Source organism: Lissotriton vulgaris, chromosome 9 (assembly GCF_964263255.1).
Source record: "Lissotriton vulgaris chromosome 9, aLisVul1.2, whole genome shotgun sequence".
In the NCBI taxonomy this organism is placed as follows: domain Eukaryota; kingdom Metazoa; phylum Chordata; class Amphibia; order Caudata; family Salamandridae; genus Lissotriton; species Lissotriton vulgaris.
Window position 1 is genome coordinate 181,073,256 of NC_141697.1, and position 15,387 is coordinate 181,088,642.

Consider the following 15,387-nt stretch of genomic DNA (forward strand, 5'->3'; position numbering starts at 1 on the left):
GTTCCGCTGAGAGAGATATCTGATGACGAATCGCCCATTCCCAGATCTCCTGTGCTTCCCTTGAAAGAAGTTTGGATCTTTTTCTGCCCTGCTTGTTTACATAATGCATGGCCGTAGTGTTGTCCATATGGACCAGGACTGTGGAATTCTGAATTTTTGGAAGAAAGGCTTGTAAAGCTAAACAAATTGCTCGTAGCTCCAGAAGGTTGATATGGGAGGTGCGAATCTCTGGAACCAGTGGTCGCTTACTTGAAGATCCTGTAATATCACCCCCCAGCCCTCCAGAGAGGCGACTGTGGTCAGAACTAATGGAGAAGGAGGAACCGTGAAAGAGAGAGACCTTTCGCGATATTGCCTTTTGTAGTCCACCACATGAGTGCCTTCTTCATGATAGGAGTGATCTTTATCCTGTCTTCGAATGATCCCTCCGACTGATGCCATTGCAAGTCTAGTTGCTCTTGCAGGGGGCGCATGTGAAGCCTGCAGTGCAGAATTAAGGCAATGCAAGATGACATCGATCCTAGAAGGGATTTGTATTGATGGACTCAAAGAGTTTGTTTCCTTTGTAATCGGTTGGCAGAAAGAATCAGTCTGTTCTGTCTCTCCTCTGAAGGGAAAGCTTTGTAATGAGTTGTATCTAGAATGGCACCCAGAAACCTTGCCGACCTGGATGGAAGGGCAGACTTGCTTCTGTTCAGACCTAGACCCAAGAGACTGAAAAGTTGAATGCAATCTTCGACTGCCCTTGAGCTGCTTGAGAGGATGGAGCCTTTATCAGCCAATCGTCCAGGTAGGGAAACACCTGCAGAGACTGCCTTCTGAGAAATGCTGCTACTGGGGCCAATACCTTTGTAAATATCCGCGGCCCGGATATTAGTCCGAAAGGTAGGACCCTGAACTGAAAGTGGCTCTTAGCTACTGTGAAGCGAATATACCTCCCATGGGCCGGATGAATGAGAACATGAAAGTACACGTCCTCGAGATTTAGAGTTGCCATATAATCGCCAGGATTTAGGAGACGCAATATATCCTGGAGAGAAACCATCCGAAAAGAGAGCTTTATGAGATAGGGGTTAAGCTCCCTCAGGTCTAGAATTGGACACCACTTTTCTTCTTCTTGTTTGCGAACCAGGAAAAACCTGGAATAGAACACTTTCCCTCGTTGGGACCGGGGAACCGATTCCATCGCTCCCTTGATGAGCAGCTGCTGAGCTTCGAGATGCAGAAAATTCAGATGTTTTGATTCTGTGGAGCGAGGGTCTCTGGATGGTGGAAAATCTTGAAACTCTACAGTGTGGCCAAATTGTATGATGTTGAGGACCCACCAACCTTATGTAATAATCCACCAGTTGTAGAGGTATTCTGATATCCTGCTGATGTTACTGGAGGGGGAGGAACAGTAGACAGAGCCAGGAAGCCGATATTGTCGTTTAGAAGCATCTCTCCCCTGACGACCCTGTCGTCCTCTTGATGGTTGACGAGAGAAAGACGCAGATTGACCTTGGCGTTTAGAGTATTGGGGCTTATACGACTGAGAAGATTGCGAATAAGAGGAGTAACGTTGTTGGTTACCACCTCTATACGACAAAAAACCTCTTCCTTTTGCACCCCTGAAAGGCACTTTGCGGTATTGCAACGTCCCCAAGGACCTTGCTGTGTCTGTGTCCTTTTTGATATCTTGAAGGGCATTGTCTATATGCTTCCCAAAAAGCATTTTTCCATCATAGGGTAAGTCGAGGATCTTATTTTGAACTTCCTGGCGAAACAAGGTAGCTCGAAGCCAGCCCTGACGTCTTAAAACTGCTGATTATGCCAAAGCACGGAAAGAGGTGGTAGCTATATCCATAGCACAATCTACAACTTCCGAAGAAGACCGTTCTCCTTCCTCAAGGATCTTCTTGGCGTCTACTTTGGCACCATCAGGAAGTTGATCAACAAACGGGGACAAATCGCACCACATTTGGCGATCATATCTACTCAGGATTGCAAGGGAAATTTGCAGCTTGAACTAGAAGACTAGACATTGAGGAGAATCGTTTACCCACATTGTCCAGGCGTCTACCCTCCTTATCTGGTGGTGTTGTAAGGGGCGCTGATGGATTCTTTGACCTTCTTTGAGCTGCTTGGGAAATAACTGAGTCAGGCTTCGGTTGACCAGTCAGACAAGCGGGACTGTTTTCTGGAGCTATATATTTTTTCTCCAGCCGCAGAAGAACACGGATGACTGTAGCCGGATTCTGCATCACCTTAATTGCTTCAGACCACACATGCTCAACGATTGGGATTGAACGGATGGACTTCCTTTAAGGTTCCTTAAAACCATTAAGGAAGCAATCTGACTGTACGGTCGTGATAGGGAGGCCAAACCTCTTGGACACCCTGTCCATAAGGTTATGGGAGCCTCCGATGTCTGCTGGAGGAGAGTCAACGGGATCTGGCGAGGGCGAGGCCGGATTTGTAATGACATAATCGTCCCATTCCCTATCCAGGTTCGGGACCTGATGTACAGCATGCTCCTCATCGAATGAGTCATCATCATCATGAATAGCTATAAATAATTTCCTGGTGACTCTCTCTTGGCTCCTGCTCTGAAGGTCGAGACACCTGAGGAGTCACTGTAATTGAAGAAGTGGCAGGAATTGATGGAGGAGGTGGCTGCGTTTGCTGCTCAGGAGTTTGAGACGGAAGCCTTTTCTTGTAGTTTTGTAGCATCATTTGTAAGTCCGTTATAAGAGAGGAGGCATTGCCACCATCTCCTGATGAGACTGATGTTGAGGTCTCTCTTGTTGATCATAATGGCGATCTTCAGTATAGTAATCGTCAGAATCTGAATCCTGATATTTCACCTGAAGTTGGGATGGGCTATAAGCATCCCCATAAGGACTATCCTCCTCCTCTGAAAGTTCTTCCTCAAAGAGTAAAGTTGGAGGCAAGGGTGTCACTATGCGTGGAGATGTCATCTCAGGAGTGATCTGCTGCCTTCTTATCGATATCTGGAGTCTTTGAATCGTCGACAACGTCGTCGACGAGCTCGTCGTCGACGGGACCGTCTACGGGTTGAGGCTGATCTGATTGGTTGTTGCAGTTTTTTGGTCTCTTTTACAAAAAGATGGTGATATGCTACAAAATGAGATGAGGCCTAGGCTTTCTTTCTCTTTTGTAACTACTGCTATGGTATTTTCTGCAAGCATGACTACAATGGCACATACAATCTTTGGGAGGGCATGCGCACAATCAAAAGTGATTGACTGATCCGATTTGTAATTAAACAGAAGTCGGAGTAAAGTAACGTTGCCGCTCATTAGGAAAAGTACGTAAATGTTGGATATTTCTCAAGTGTTAATTTTATAATGAAAATAATTTTTTAAGTCGTTTTTTTCCACACCAAATTCGTCATTTAAAAATAGGAAGCTAAATAGTGTAGAGCATTTACATACTAAAAATGTATACTTCAAGTAAGAATCCCCTCTCTAGCACTTTTCAAGAAGGAGGCCAAAGCCTTCCTCATGGGTAAATTCCTCGTCTAATGCTTGCCATGCCTGACCACAAGTCTGATGTTTCTAAGACTATTGCTTCTCCCCCAGATCATCAACTATCCGTGCAGAGCTTACAGGGCCTTTATTTTAATTCTTTTTTTTGTAATTTTTACCGACTTTAAATATGATTGCAATCGTCTTGTGCATCACCAGTATCCCTATGTTCCCTACACCGCGGCCCATCACCATCCCTTTGTACAGTTCTGTATATTTCTGCAACTGAGGTTGTTTGTACTCCACTGTATATCTTGTAAAGCGCTCTGATACCCTCACGGGTCAAGTTTGCGCTCTATAAAACACTAAAAATAAAATTAAAAAATTGTAACATGCCTGAAATTTGTAGTGGCTTAGTAAAGTCCAGAGCGCATTTAAATAGTAATTATCTTTTTTATTATTACTAGTCTTTGGATAGCGTAGGTCTAGCCACGGGGCCAGGGGAGTGCTTCACCGGTAGAATCCATTCTCACAGACAGATACAGCGATATCACACAAATTATATAAATGCAACTTACCAATACACCTTCCTTGCTTTCTGGATGGTGCTAACTGTCTGCACCTCTTTTAGCGTCTGCTTTGTTTTCTTCTCTGCCGACTTAAATGCCTAACAAGGTCAAAATGAGGAAGTCAGAATTTAGCCTTTAATGACCACATCCATTTACACTATGCCTGACAGAAGGCAGGCCCTGCACTCCATATTTGTCTGGAGAATTCGCTATATACTGGGCAAGTGATAGGAGATGGAGTGTGTTGGTTTAATTGTAAATGCCATTATGTATACTTCGAGCTCACAGAAAACCTGATATGGAAACCCTGGTTGGCTGTTCTCCGGGTGGGTTTCTGAAAGATTAGTTGAATGTTAAGGAAAAACACTCCCTGCATATAAGTGTTGTTTAAGGTGATCCTTCTTTGCAAAAATGTTAATAAATAATGATATGGGTTTGAAATGGCTCTAATTGTACTACACGTTGCAATCGTTATTTTGATCCTGGTTGTAGTGTTAACATTAATTTTGCAGTTTTTGGATACTATTTTAACATTAAAATTACTTCAACGTACAAGTTACTTACCTTCGGTAACGATGTATCTGGTAGAGACGATTCTAGCCGCAGAATCCTTAACGTAGAATTATCCCCAGGTGTGAGACTGGATCCGGAAAACTTTTTGCCACAGCATCCCTGCGTGCCGGGGGTACGGCACCACGGGACTCCGCCCTGACGTCCTCCGCGTCCATGACATCAGCGAGGATACATAAGTCCCACCCTGGCGGGCCTATGTCAGTTTTCTTTGGAGAACGTTTCCGCGCCACAACGCGGAGCCATCACTAACAAAAACTGTTAGAATACTGGAACAGTGTGCGAAAAATCCCTGCTAAACAGAGGGAAAGAAACAATGGTGCGGATCAGAACCATAGAGAATAGAGCCAGGTACTGAAGTACCAAGATCTGGAATGAAAGAACAGGGCACCGCTACTGGAAAGCAATCCTGCAAACAAATACAACAGCCTCCCCGGGGCAGAAGCATGTGAAAATACACAGCAGACCAAGAAGTCTGCAGCTACTGTCCGGAACATAAAGGGACACCAAGGTCAGAACATAGAGCAATGACCATTCAACCTCAGATAACACCAGCAGGGAGAAAGTCTCCCGAACACCTAAGCTGAGACCAGCCAAGGCACCTTGACCCCCAAGGACTGCCAAAGGCATAAGTGCAAGCAAAAAAGGAAGGAAGAAGAAGCACAAGCGAACCCTACACTGGAGACCAGAGTGCAGGAGCGCAGAAGTGCCTATAAAGTCCAGAATGGAACAACAACAAGGCGAGCATCTCCCGGAAGAGGGAGTAAGAAAGACACTCGCAAAAGGCAACCACCCGGAGGCAGGAGAGTGCAGAAGGCCCAGAGGGCCCTCACAGAACGGGGAGGAAGGGCGGGTCATGAAGGAATCTGCGGCTAGAATCATCTCTACCAGATACATCGTTACCGAAGGTAAGTAACTCGTACATCAGATAGAGACTACTAGCCTCAGATTCCTTAACGTAGAATAGATACCATAGCCATACCCAAGGGGAAGGAGGGTCTGCAAGAGGACCTCCCCATCCCAGGTGAACCCAAGACCCCTGACAGGGGAAATAAACACCAGGGCGGGGACACAACCCAGTCCTCCCCAACAGATGATGAGCCACAGGGACAGGGGAAAGAGCCCAAGTACTGGTAAGACGAAAGGAGACTAGAAGACAATGTACCAGGGACCTCCATTGGAAGCCCCAGGTACAGGCAACACGAAAAAAGGCCAGCAGCCAATGTACCAGGGACCTCCAGCGGAAGCCCCAGGAACAGGCAAAACGAATGGAAAGGAGGTGAGCAGCCAATGTACCAGGGACCTCCACCGGATGCCCCAGGTACAGGCAATGCAAAAGAAGGCCAGCAGCTAAAGGACCAGGGATCTCCACCAAAACCCCCCGCTACAGGCAACGCAGAGGGATACCAAGGAAGAAGAGCAATCCAGAGACTCCAAGGAGAAGAGCAGAAAGGAAGGCAAGAGCCCTCCATCGGGAACACACCCAGTGAAAAGGGCGGCCGAACTCATCACAGCTGGATGTCAACAAGCCAGACCGAACAGTGCCTCAGTAATAAGGCGGGTGGAAGAGAAAAACATAGTCCCACAAAGCTCCAGAAAAACCAGAAGCAGGGGCGCCAGGCCTCACTCCAAGGCCATGGACCAGAAGAACCAGCGGGCGCCGCTGGATGCCAACCAGCAACCAGCCCGAAAACAAGAGGAGTAACAAGTAGGACGAACCAAGTTGTTAACACAGGAAAATAATCCTTCTGGACACCAGACAGAGGACCAGGCCAACAGCAAACCAGAGGCAGAACACCGCCCAACTCCGCAGCTGCCCAAGAAAACGCACCAGCGGCATACAGCAACACCAGGAAGGGTAAGAAACCCGCAAGGGGAAGTCCACCCCTTCCCAGTATAAGACATGCTATCCAATAGCTACAAATACCCCACGTAGGGTAGGACACGGCCCAAGAAGTATGGGAACCACTCTTAGAGAAGAAATCCCACATCAGAGACCAAAATTAGAAACCCTGCGGCAAAAACCACAGAAGGCTTAGTAAGCAGCCAAAAAGAACACTCTTGCCCACGAGGGCTGAACCAGCAGCCAACTAAAAAGGGTAGGCCAACCCAGGGCCCGGAGTGTACAGTATCTCTCACAGAAAGTGTAACATTCACCCCACACCAGATTCCAGGAGCAGTGGGATAACACCTCCCACTAAGACCCGTGGATCAACAAACCACCTACTGAGGAGGAAGAGGAGAAGGAGGAGGACCAAGCCCCGCAAGAAGACGCTGGATGGATGAGTCTGCATGAGCATTAAGCAGCAGGACCCCGTCAAAAGGGAGGTCCACCAGACGCTCCCTAATATTTTCAGGAAAAACAGCATTGCTTAGCCAAGCATGGCAACGGAGAGCCACAGAAGTGGCCATAGCCCAGCCAATAGCATCAGCAACATCTAAAGCCGCACAAAGAATAAAGGCGGCCAACTCCCTACCATCGAACACATGGGCACGCAGATCAGGATGGGCACCCTCATGAGAGACATGAGAAAGAACGGACTCCACAGAATCCCACACGCTAGAAGTAGCCCTGGTCAACACACACAAAGTGTTAAGCGCTCTCAAGGCAGCACTGGAAGAAGCAAAGATATTACGTACCCATGAATCTAAACACCGGGCCTCCCGAGACGGAGGGAACAACACCACAGGCAAACAGGGAAAGGCAGTACGCAGTAGAGCGCCTTGAGTAGAAGGGTGGAAAGAAAGACAGACCGGGTCGTGCGGAGCAGGACGATGGCGGTGCAGTAGTGCCTGAGGCACCGGATCGCCCGTGGCAGGGAGCCTCGAAGCCCCCATAAGAGAATTATGGAGTGACGTTTCAAAAGGAAGGAACAACCCCAGTCCACCAGTGCTCTGGTGGAGAATCTCCAAGAGCTTGTCCGTAGGAAACGGAGTGACAGGTTCACCCATTCTCAGAATACCAGCAGCCGTGGAAATAGCCCGAACAAAGGCAACACTGACCTCAGTAGGGCGCCGCGGAGGTGAAATCAATTCCTCCGTGGGTGACGGTTGCAGACTGAGCCGCCCATCCCCAAGTCCAATGGGAAGCGGCAAGCCCCGGCATGGAGAAGGATCCACAGAGGAATGAGGAACCTGAGGGGCCTCAGGGGAAGGTGGAGAGGCCGGTGGAGAAGCCAGCCGCGAGCCAGGGAAAGAAGGGTTCGAGGATTTTGGCAATAGGGACGGCGAAGAGCCTGCCCTAGAAGATGCCGGTGAAAAGGCAACTACACGGCACCCATCTCCGGGGAAGAACACACCAACAGATGACAGACCTCCGGAGACGAAGGGACTTCATCAGACAAATCCAGAACCCGGCGCTGGCGCGGCTCCGTGGAGTCTGCCATTGGCGCCTGATCGGCGTCAGGCGGCACCTGAGTGGCCACTCGTGGTGCCAGCTCGGCCTCAGACGGAGCAGCCGTCCATGCCAAGGACCGAGGGGGACTCGGGTAAGCACCCCAGATCCCTGCCTCTACCCGTGACTCCACTGGAGCTGGGGCGGAGGGCCCCTGGCGCCAAAGCGGCACCGGCTCGACCTTTGGTGACTCAGCTGCCTGCTCTGAGGGCCGAGGGGGACCCTGGGACAAGCCTGGGGTCCCGGAGATCACCTGCGACGCCACAGGGAGCCCCATAGGGATTTGCGATGAGACAGGGCGCTAGGCACTACAGAGGGGAGCCCCGTCGGACCACACCCCGACGGCGCCACTCTCCTACGACCTGGAGCTGAAACCTTCAGAGTTGGGGAAGGAGCCGCAGGTGACTCCGCGCAATTCCCCACGCGAGGCAAGGGATCCGCGGATGTCTAAGGAGGTGTAGAAAGGGCCAAAGAAGCCTGCAGAGCTGCAGCGTAGGCTGTCATTTAGGCCCTAGCCGCCCCCGCACCGGAAATGGGCGGGTAGGGAGGAGACAGGCTGGGGCGCACGTCCCAGGGGGAGATGGCGCCCGCCGCAGAAGGAGGACAAGGCCTCAGAGACAAACTGAAGGACCTACCAGCGGGTGAGCCACGCCCAAGGGGCCGCGGCGAAAGACGATGTTGCAGACAAAACCGGCGGTTCCTTCCTTCCGAGCTGGGAGACGGACGCTGAGAGGACACCGACCTGGATAAGTGTGCCGACAGCAACTTCATCCGGCACTCCCGCCGTGACTTAGGCTTAATGTGCTGGCAGGCGTCGCAGCTCTCCGAGTCGTGGTGCTCACCCAGGCGCACAAGTTACTACTTGTGTAACGATATATCTGTAAGAGACATTAGTTAGTGATAGATTCCTTACCTTAGAATATCCCCAGGTGTCAGACTGGATCCGGAAATTTTTGCGTAGCAGTACCCTTGCGTGTCGGTAGGCGTCGTCTGTGGCTCCGCGTCTGTCGTCGGCGTCTTGGGCGCCGTGATGACGTCGTCGGAGTACTTAGACGCCGTCTCCGCGTGCTGACGTCAGTTCTTAGACACAGCTTTTCCGCGCCTGAAACGCAGAGCTATGCCAAAAACCAACACTGGTGCCTTGAAACTAGGGCCCTGAAAGGGGATGACCTTAACCCTAGATATCGGTTCGCAGAACGGGGAGGATGGGTGGGTCGGTAAAGAATCTATCACTAACTAATGTCTCTTACAGATATATCGTTACACAAGTAGTAATTTGTGCATCTGAAAGAGACACGTTAGTGATAGATTCCTTACCTTAGAATAGATACCCCAGCAATACCAACCCCGGTGGTGGGTCTGCGAACCAATAATCACACCAGAAAGTCCTGGAGGACGAAACGGCCAAAGAAGCCATCCCTCCGGACTTGACTGTCCAGGCAATAGTGTCTTGCAAACGTGTGCAGCGAGGCCCACGTAGCCGCCTGGCAAATGTCCTGCAAGGGCACACCTCGGCCCAAGGCAGTTGTAGTCGTTGTGGCTCGAGTGGAATGAGCCCGCATCCCAACAGGGGGTTCCTTCTTTGCCAAGGAGTAACACGCCTGGATACACAAGATGATCCACTGGGAGATGGTCCGCTTGTGTACCGCTTTCCCCTTCTTAGCGCCCACGTAACCAACAAAGAGTTGGTCATCCACCCGGAACTGGCGTGTGCGATCCAGATAGAATGAGAGCGCACGTTTTGGGTCCAGACAGTGGAACATCTCTTCCTCTCTCGAGGGATGCGGAGGCGGAAAGAAGGTGGGCAAGGTGATGGATTGCCCAATGTGGAAGGCCATGACTACCTTGGGTAGGAAAGAGGGACTTTTCGGTAACACAACCTTGTCCGGATGGACTGAAAGGAAAGGAGGTTTACAGGATAGAGCCTGGAGCTCACTCACTCTCCTGGCAGAGGTGATGGCTACCAGGAAGGCAGTCTTCAAAGTAAGAAGGCGAAGAGGACAGTTGTGGAGTGGCTCGAAGGGAGCACACATCAGAAATGTAAGAACTAAGTTCAAGTCCCACTGAGGCATCACAAAGGGAACAGGTGGAAATGTGTGTGTGATGCCTTTGAGGAATCGATTTAGAATAGGGGACTTGAACAAAGATGGCTGATCAGGCAGCCTTAAGAAGGCTGAAAGGGTAGAAAGATAACCCTTGATAGTGCCCAGAGCATAGCCCTGCTGGGCAAGAGAAAGAAGGAAGAGAAGAACCTCAGAAAGAGGGGCAGAGAGAGGGTCCACAGCCTTTGCTGTGCACCATGCCACAAATCTGTTACACCTACAGGCGTATACCGACTTTGTGGAGGGATGCCTGGCTGCCAAAATGATGTTACAGACTTCAGGAGGCAAGTCAAATGGCCTCAACTGTCGCCGCTCAATCTCCAAGCATGGAGGTGGAGACTGGACAGGTTCGGGTGGAGGACCGTCCCCTGCTGCTGCGACAGAAGGTCCTCCTGAAGAGGCAGACGAACCGGGGGATCGACTGACATACTGAGTAGCTCAGGATACCAGTACCTTCGTGCCCAGTCCGGGGCCACAAGGATAACTTGTGCCCGGTCACGCCTGATCTTCTTCAGCACTCTGGGCAGAAGTGGTATAGGCGGAAAGGCGTACAACAGACCGCAACTCCACTCGCGACGAAAAGCGTCTCCGAGGGAGTGCCGCCTTGGAAATTCCAACGTGCAGAACTGATGACATTACGCGTTCTCTTCGGTGGCGAATAGATCTAACCAAGGCTCTCCCCACTGCAGAAAGAGACCTTGCGCCACGTCCGAGTTCAGACGCCATTCGTGATCCATCATGCACCGGCAGCTGAGTTCGTCCGCCCTGGCGTTCAGAGAACCTGCCAGGTGTTGAACCACCAGAGTCACGTCCTGATGTTCCAGCCATTGCCAGAGGCGCAGAGACTCCTGGCATAGGGTCCACGACCCCACCCGCCCTGTTTGTTGCAGTACCACATGGCGGTGGTGTTGTCCGTGAACACCTGCACTGCACTCCCCCGGACTGAGGGGAGGAATGCCTTCAGTGCAAGACGAATCGCCCGCAGCTCCAAAAGGTTGATATGGAGCTGGGACTCCGCCGGAGACCAGAGGCCTCTGATCTCCTTCTCTCCCATGTGGCCTCCCCAGCCCTGGAGGGACGCGTCCGTCACAACTACGTGCTCCGGTTGGGAAAGGGAGAGGGATCTGCCGCTGACCCAATCGCGGTCTGTGAGCCACCACTGCAGCTGTCTCGCAGTGCCCTCCGAGATCAGGACATGGTCGGACAGGTTGCCCTGATGCTGGGCCCACTGAAACTTCAGGTCCCACTGCAGAGCCCGCATCCGCCAACGAGCGTGATGCACCAGAAGGATGCAGGAAGCCATCAGCCCCAGAAGCCGCAGCGTCAACCTGACCGAAACCCGGGATAAAGGCTGGAAGATTGGAATCAGAGCCTGTATATCCCGAACCCGCTGTTCGGGTGGGTAAACCCGAAACTGCGCCGAGTCGAGAACCGCTCCGATGAAAAGGAGCTTCTGAGAGGGACACAGGTGTGACTTCGGCACATTGATGGAGAACCCCAGTTGGTGCAAGAGGTCTGCCGTCGTCTGGAGGTGGCTGACGACTGTTTGGGGCGAGCCCGCCTTCAACAACCAGTCGTCGAGGTAAGGGAAGACTGAGATCCCTAACTTGCGCAGATGAGCTGCGACCACCGCCTTCACCTTCGTGAACACCCGTGGGGCGCTGGTAAGGCCGAAGGGGAGCACGGTAAACTGAAAGTGCTCGTGGCCTACCGTGAACCGCAGGTAACGCCGGTGGGCCGGCAGGACGGGGATGTGGAAATAAGCGTCCTGCAAGTCCAACGCTACCATCCAGTCTCCTGGGTCCGGGGCAGCTAAGACCTGAGCCAGAGTCATCATCTTTAACTTCTCCTTTCGGAGGAAGCCGTTGACGTTCCGTAGGCCCAAGATAGGGCGTAGCCCCCCTTTGCCCTTCTTGGGTACCAGAAAGTAGTGGGAGTAGCAACCACGTCCTACTTCTGGCCTAGGAACGCGCTCGATGGCCCCCTTGGCCAAGAGGGCCGAAACTTCCTCCTGCAGAAGCCGCAAGTGATCCCCCGATACGCGGTGGTGTTGCAGTGGCATGGCTTGAGGGGTCGTCTCGAAGGGGGGGGGAGTAGCCCCTTCAGACGATCTGCCGCACCCACCTGTCCGAAGTGACAGTGCACCAGTGAGAGTGGTGATAGCGAACCCTGCCCCCCACTGGCGTCACATGGGTCGAGAAGCACGGACTAGGAGGGTTTAGAGGCGGATGCTGCGGGGGAAGGTGTGGACTGGCCTCGCCGTTGTCCCCGACCGCCTCCACGGCGATTTCCACGGCCGCCACCGCGCTGGAAGTTAGTTTGCGGCGAGTGGCTGGCAGCACGTGTGGGGACGCCCCTTCCTTGGCCACGAAAGGAGCGAAAGGCAGCTGTTTGCTGGCGCGGGCCGAGAGGCCCAAGGACTTAGCCGTAGCCCTGGAGTCCTTAAAGCGCTCAAGCGCATGGTCTGCCTTGTCACCAAAAAGGCGACGGCCATCGAACGGCATTTCCATCAGAGTGTTCTGGACATCTGCCGAAAAGTTGGCGGACCTCAACCAGGCGTGGCGTCTCACTGCCACCGTCGTTGCCATTGCTCTGCCCAGTGGGTCGGTGGTATCCAGCCCACACCGAATGGAATTTTTGGCTGCATCCCGGCCCTCCACGAGGGCTTGGCCGAGTTTGGCCTGTACCTTCAACGGACACTCTGGCAGCACTTCCGCGACCGTCTCCCACAGAGAGTGGGTGTAGCGGCCCAAGAGGCATGCGGTGTTGGAAGACCGCAGTCCCAAACTAAGGGAGGAGAATATCTTCTTTCCATAATTCTCATACCTCTTGGATTCCCGATCAGGCGGAGCCGACGGGAATGCGGTCTGGGAATTGGAGGCCTGGATGACCAGACTCTCGGGGGTGGGGTGGGTGGACAGGAAACATGGGTCGCCCGGGGCCGGGCGGTGGCGTCTGGCCACGTTCATATCTACGGGCGAACCCGTAGCGGGCCTGGACCAAGTGCCCAAAAGAACGTCAGTCAAGGCCTCATTAAAGGGCAGCAGAGGCTCAGCCGAGCTTGACTGCGGTTTAAGGACCTCAGTGAGGAGGTTAGTCCTCACGGCCGCGACGGGGAGCTCAAGGCCCAAGGCCTTGGCAGCCCTCATCAACACCACACTATAGGTTGCCCCCTCCTCCGAAGCCACGGTGGGAGGGGAGACAAAACCAGTGTCTGGAGAGGTGTCCAGGCCACTGGCCTCTCCCAGTTCCCCTGTCCAGTCCTCTTGAGACTGACACTCTCTGGTTAGAGGGTCCTCAGACCCCTCCCAATACTCCTCAACACCCATCTCCTGATACTCAGGGTTGTCAATTAATGGGGCCGACTCATAGAAGTGGAAATCTCCAAGCGGCTTCGAAAGCGGCGCCCAGTGGCGCCGTTCCGACGTCGGAGCCGGAGCGAAGGAGGTATCGGGGACGGCGCCACCCGAGGACGGCGCCGGAGGCGACACCTGACGGACCAACGCCGGGGGGGTCATAAGGTCCACCGGTGACGATCCAGAACCCGAAGAGGGTCCAGTGAGATCCCACGGTACCGGGCCCGAAGGCGCCGGCGCTTGCGATCTGTCCCTCGACCTCCCGTGGGACCGGGACCTCTCACGGCGCGGGACCGACTGCCGGAGTTCGAGTCGCCTGCGGGACCGCTCCCGCCTGGCTTTCGAAGAGAGGGCCCGGCAGTCGGAGCAGGCCTGGTCGTCGTGGTCGACTCATAGACAAGTTAGGCACAGGTGGTGCGGATCCGTGACCGACATCGTGCGGTCGCAATCCTCACAGTGCTTGAAACCAGGCATCCCTATGGCACTGATCGGAGTCGAGAAGACTTCGAACAATGATCAATAAGATCCAAAAAAGTTAGTCAAAAATTGACTAAGGGTTACTGCTTTTTCCAGATCTGCGCTTGCTGGCGCGGAAAAAAGAACTGACGTCAGCACGCAGAGGCGGCGTCTAAGTACTCCGACGACGTCATCACGGCACCCACGACGCCGACGACGGACGCGGAGTCGCAGACGACGCCTACCGACACGCAAGGGTACTGCTACGCAAAAGTTTCCGGATCCAGTCTGACGCCTGGGGATATTCTAAGGTAAGGAATCTATCACTAACGTGTCTCTTTCAGATACCACATGCAAATTGGGTGAGGGTCCGTCGCCGACATGGGACGTGCACAAGAGGGACACGTCATGTAGCCCGAAGGCATTCGCACTGTTCCACTCAACGTGAAAAAAGGGATAGAAGGGCTGAAAACAGGCCAGGGCTCAACCGGATCCGTATTGTACGCGGAAAGAGAAAAAACTGACGTAGGCGTGCCGGGGTGGGACTTTTGTGTCCTCGCTGATGTCACGGACGCGGAGGACGTCAGGGCGGAGTAGCGTGGTGCCGTCCCCCCTCACGCAGGGATGCTGCGGCAAAAAGTTTTACGGATCCAGTATCACGCCTGGGGATAATTCTACGTTAAGGAATCTGCGGCTGGTAGTCTCTATCAGTTCTAATGAATAATACATCTTAAATCAAATTGTCCCTTTAATGACTCCATATTTTTTTTAAAGTATATCTAATCTTAGGAAGTATACATTCACCCTCAGTTTTATGGTCCTAAGGTATAGGATAGGGTACTTGGAAAGCACATTTTTACTTTTTAGCATTAGGCTATGCTGCAAGCATGAGTTCTACCTAACGCATTAGGTGTTTTAAGTGAATTTTCAGAATTGAGGATAATCCTGTAGGCAGAAGGTGGAGAGGGGCAGTAAGTTGCATAATTTAAGAACAATGGTAAAAAAGGCGCAAACCAGCATCTAGGTTGCTTAATATTGCTCAATTGTGGAATCGCCAGTCCACAGCTTACGTTGAGAATGGAGAGTTTGCCTTGGGGCATAACGTTAGAATCTATGCAGAGGCCCAGCAAGTTATCAGTTGTGGTAGGCAACTAACAATGGTCTAGACGTGATGTGTGTGTTCAGTGAGGTCTCATTTTCTCAGTCCAGAATCTAGTCTGACTACAAAGTTGTAGGAAAGTAGGATCTGCTTTCATGGCCACCCCCACTTTTTGCTGGTGTCATTATGTTTTACTGACTAGTCTGACTGGGATCCTGCTAAACAGGACCCCAGTCCCTCTGCTTCTCTCCTAAATTGGAAATGCTGAGTACTTAGGTACCTCCCAGATTGGCTACTAATACCATGGAGTACCCTTGTAAGTTCCTCGTATATGGTACAAAGATACCCAGGCATAGGTACACCAGGGGTCC

At 52.2% G+C, this 15,387-nt stretch overlaps 1 protein-coding gene across 1 annotated transcript in view; it reads right to left on the reverse strand.

Annotated features, from left to right (window-relative positions):
• The window catches only part of NEMF (nuclear export mediator factor), a 486,031-nt gene that overhangs the window by 234,535 nt on the left and 236,109 nt on the right, over window positions 1–15,387 (reverse strand). The window contains exon 16 of the mRNA XM_086937289.1: window positions 4,049–4,137. Within this exon, the coding sequence (XP_086793415.1) occupies window positions 4,049–4,137 (89 nt within the window). The remainder of the gene's footprint in view (window positions 1–4,048; window positions 4,138–15,387) is intronic.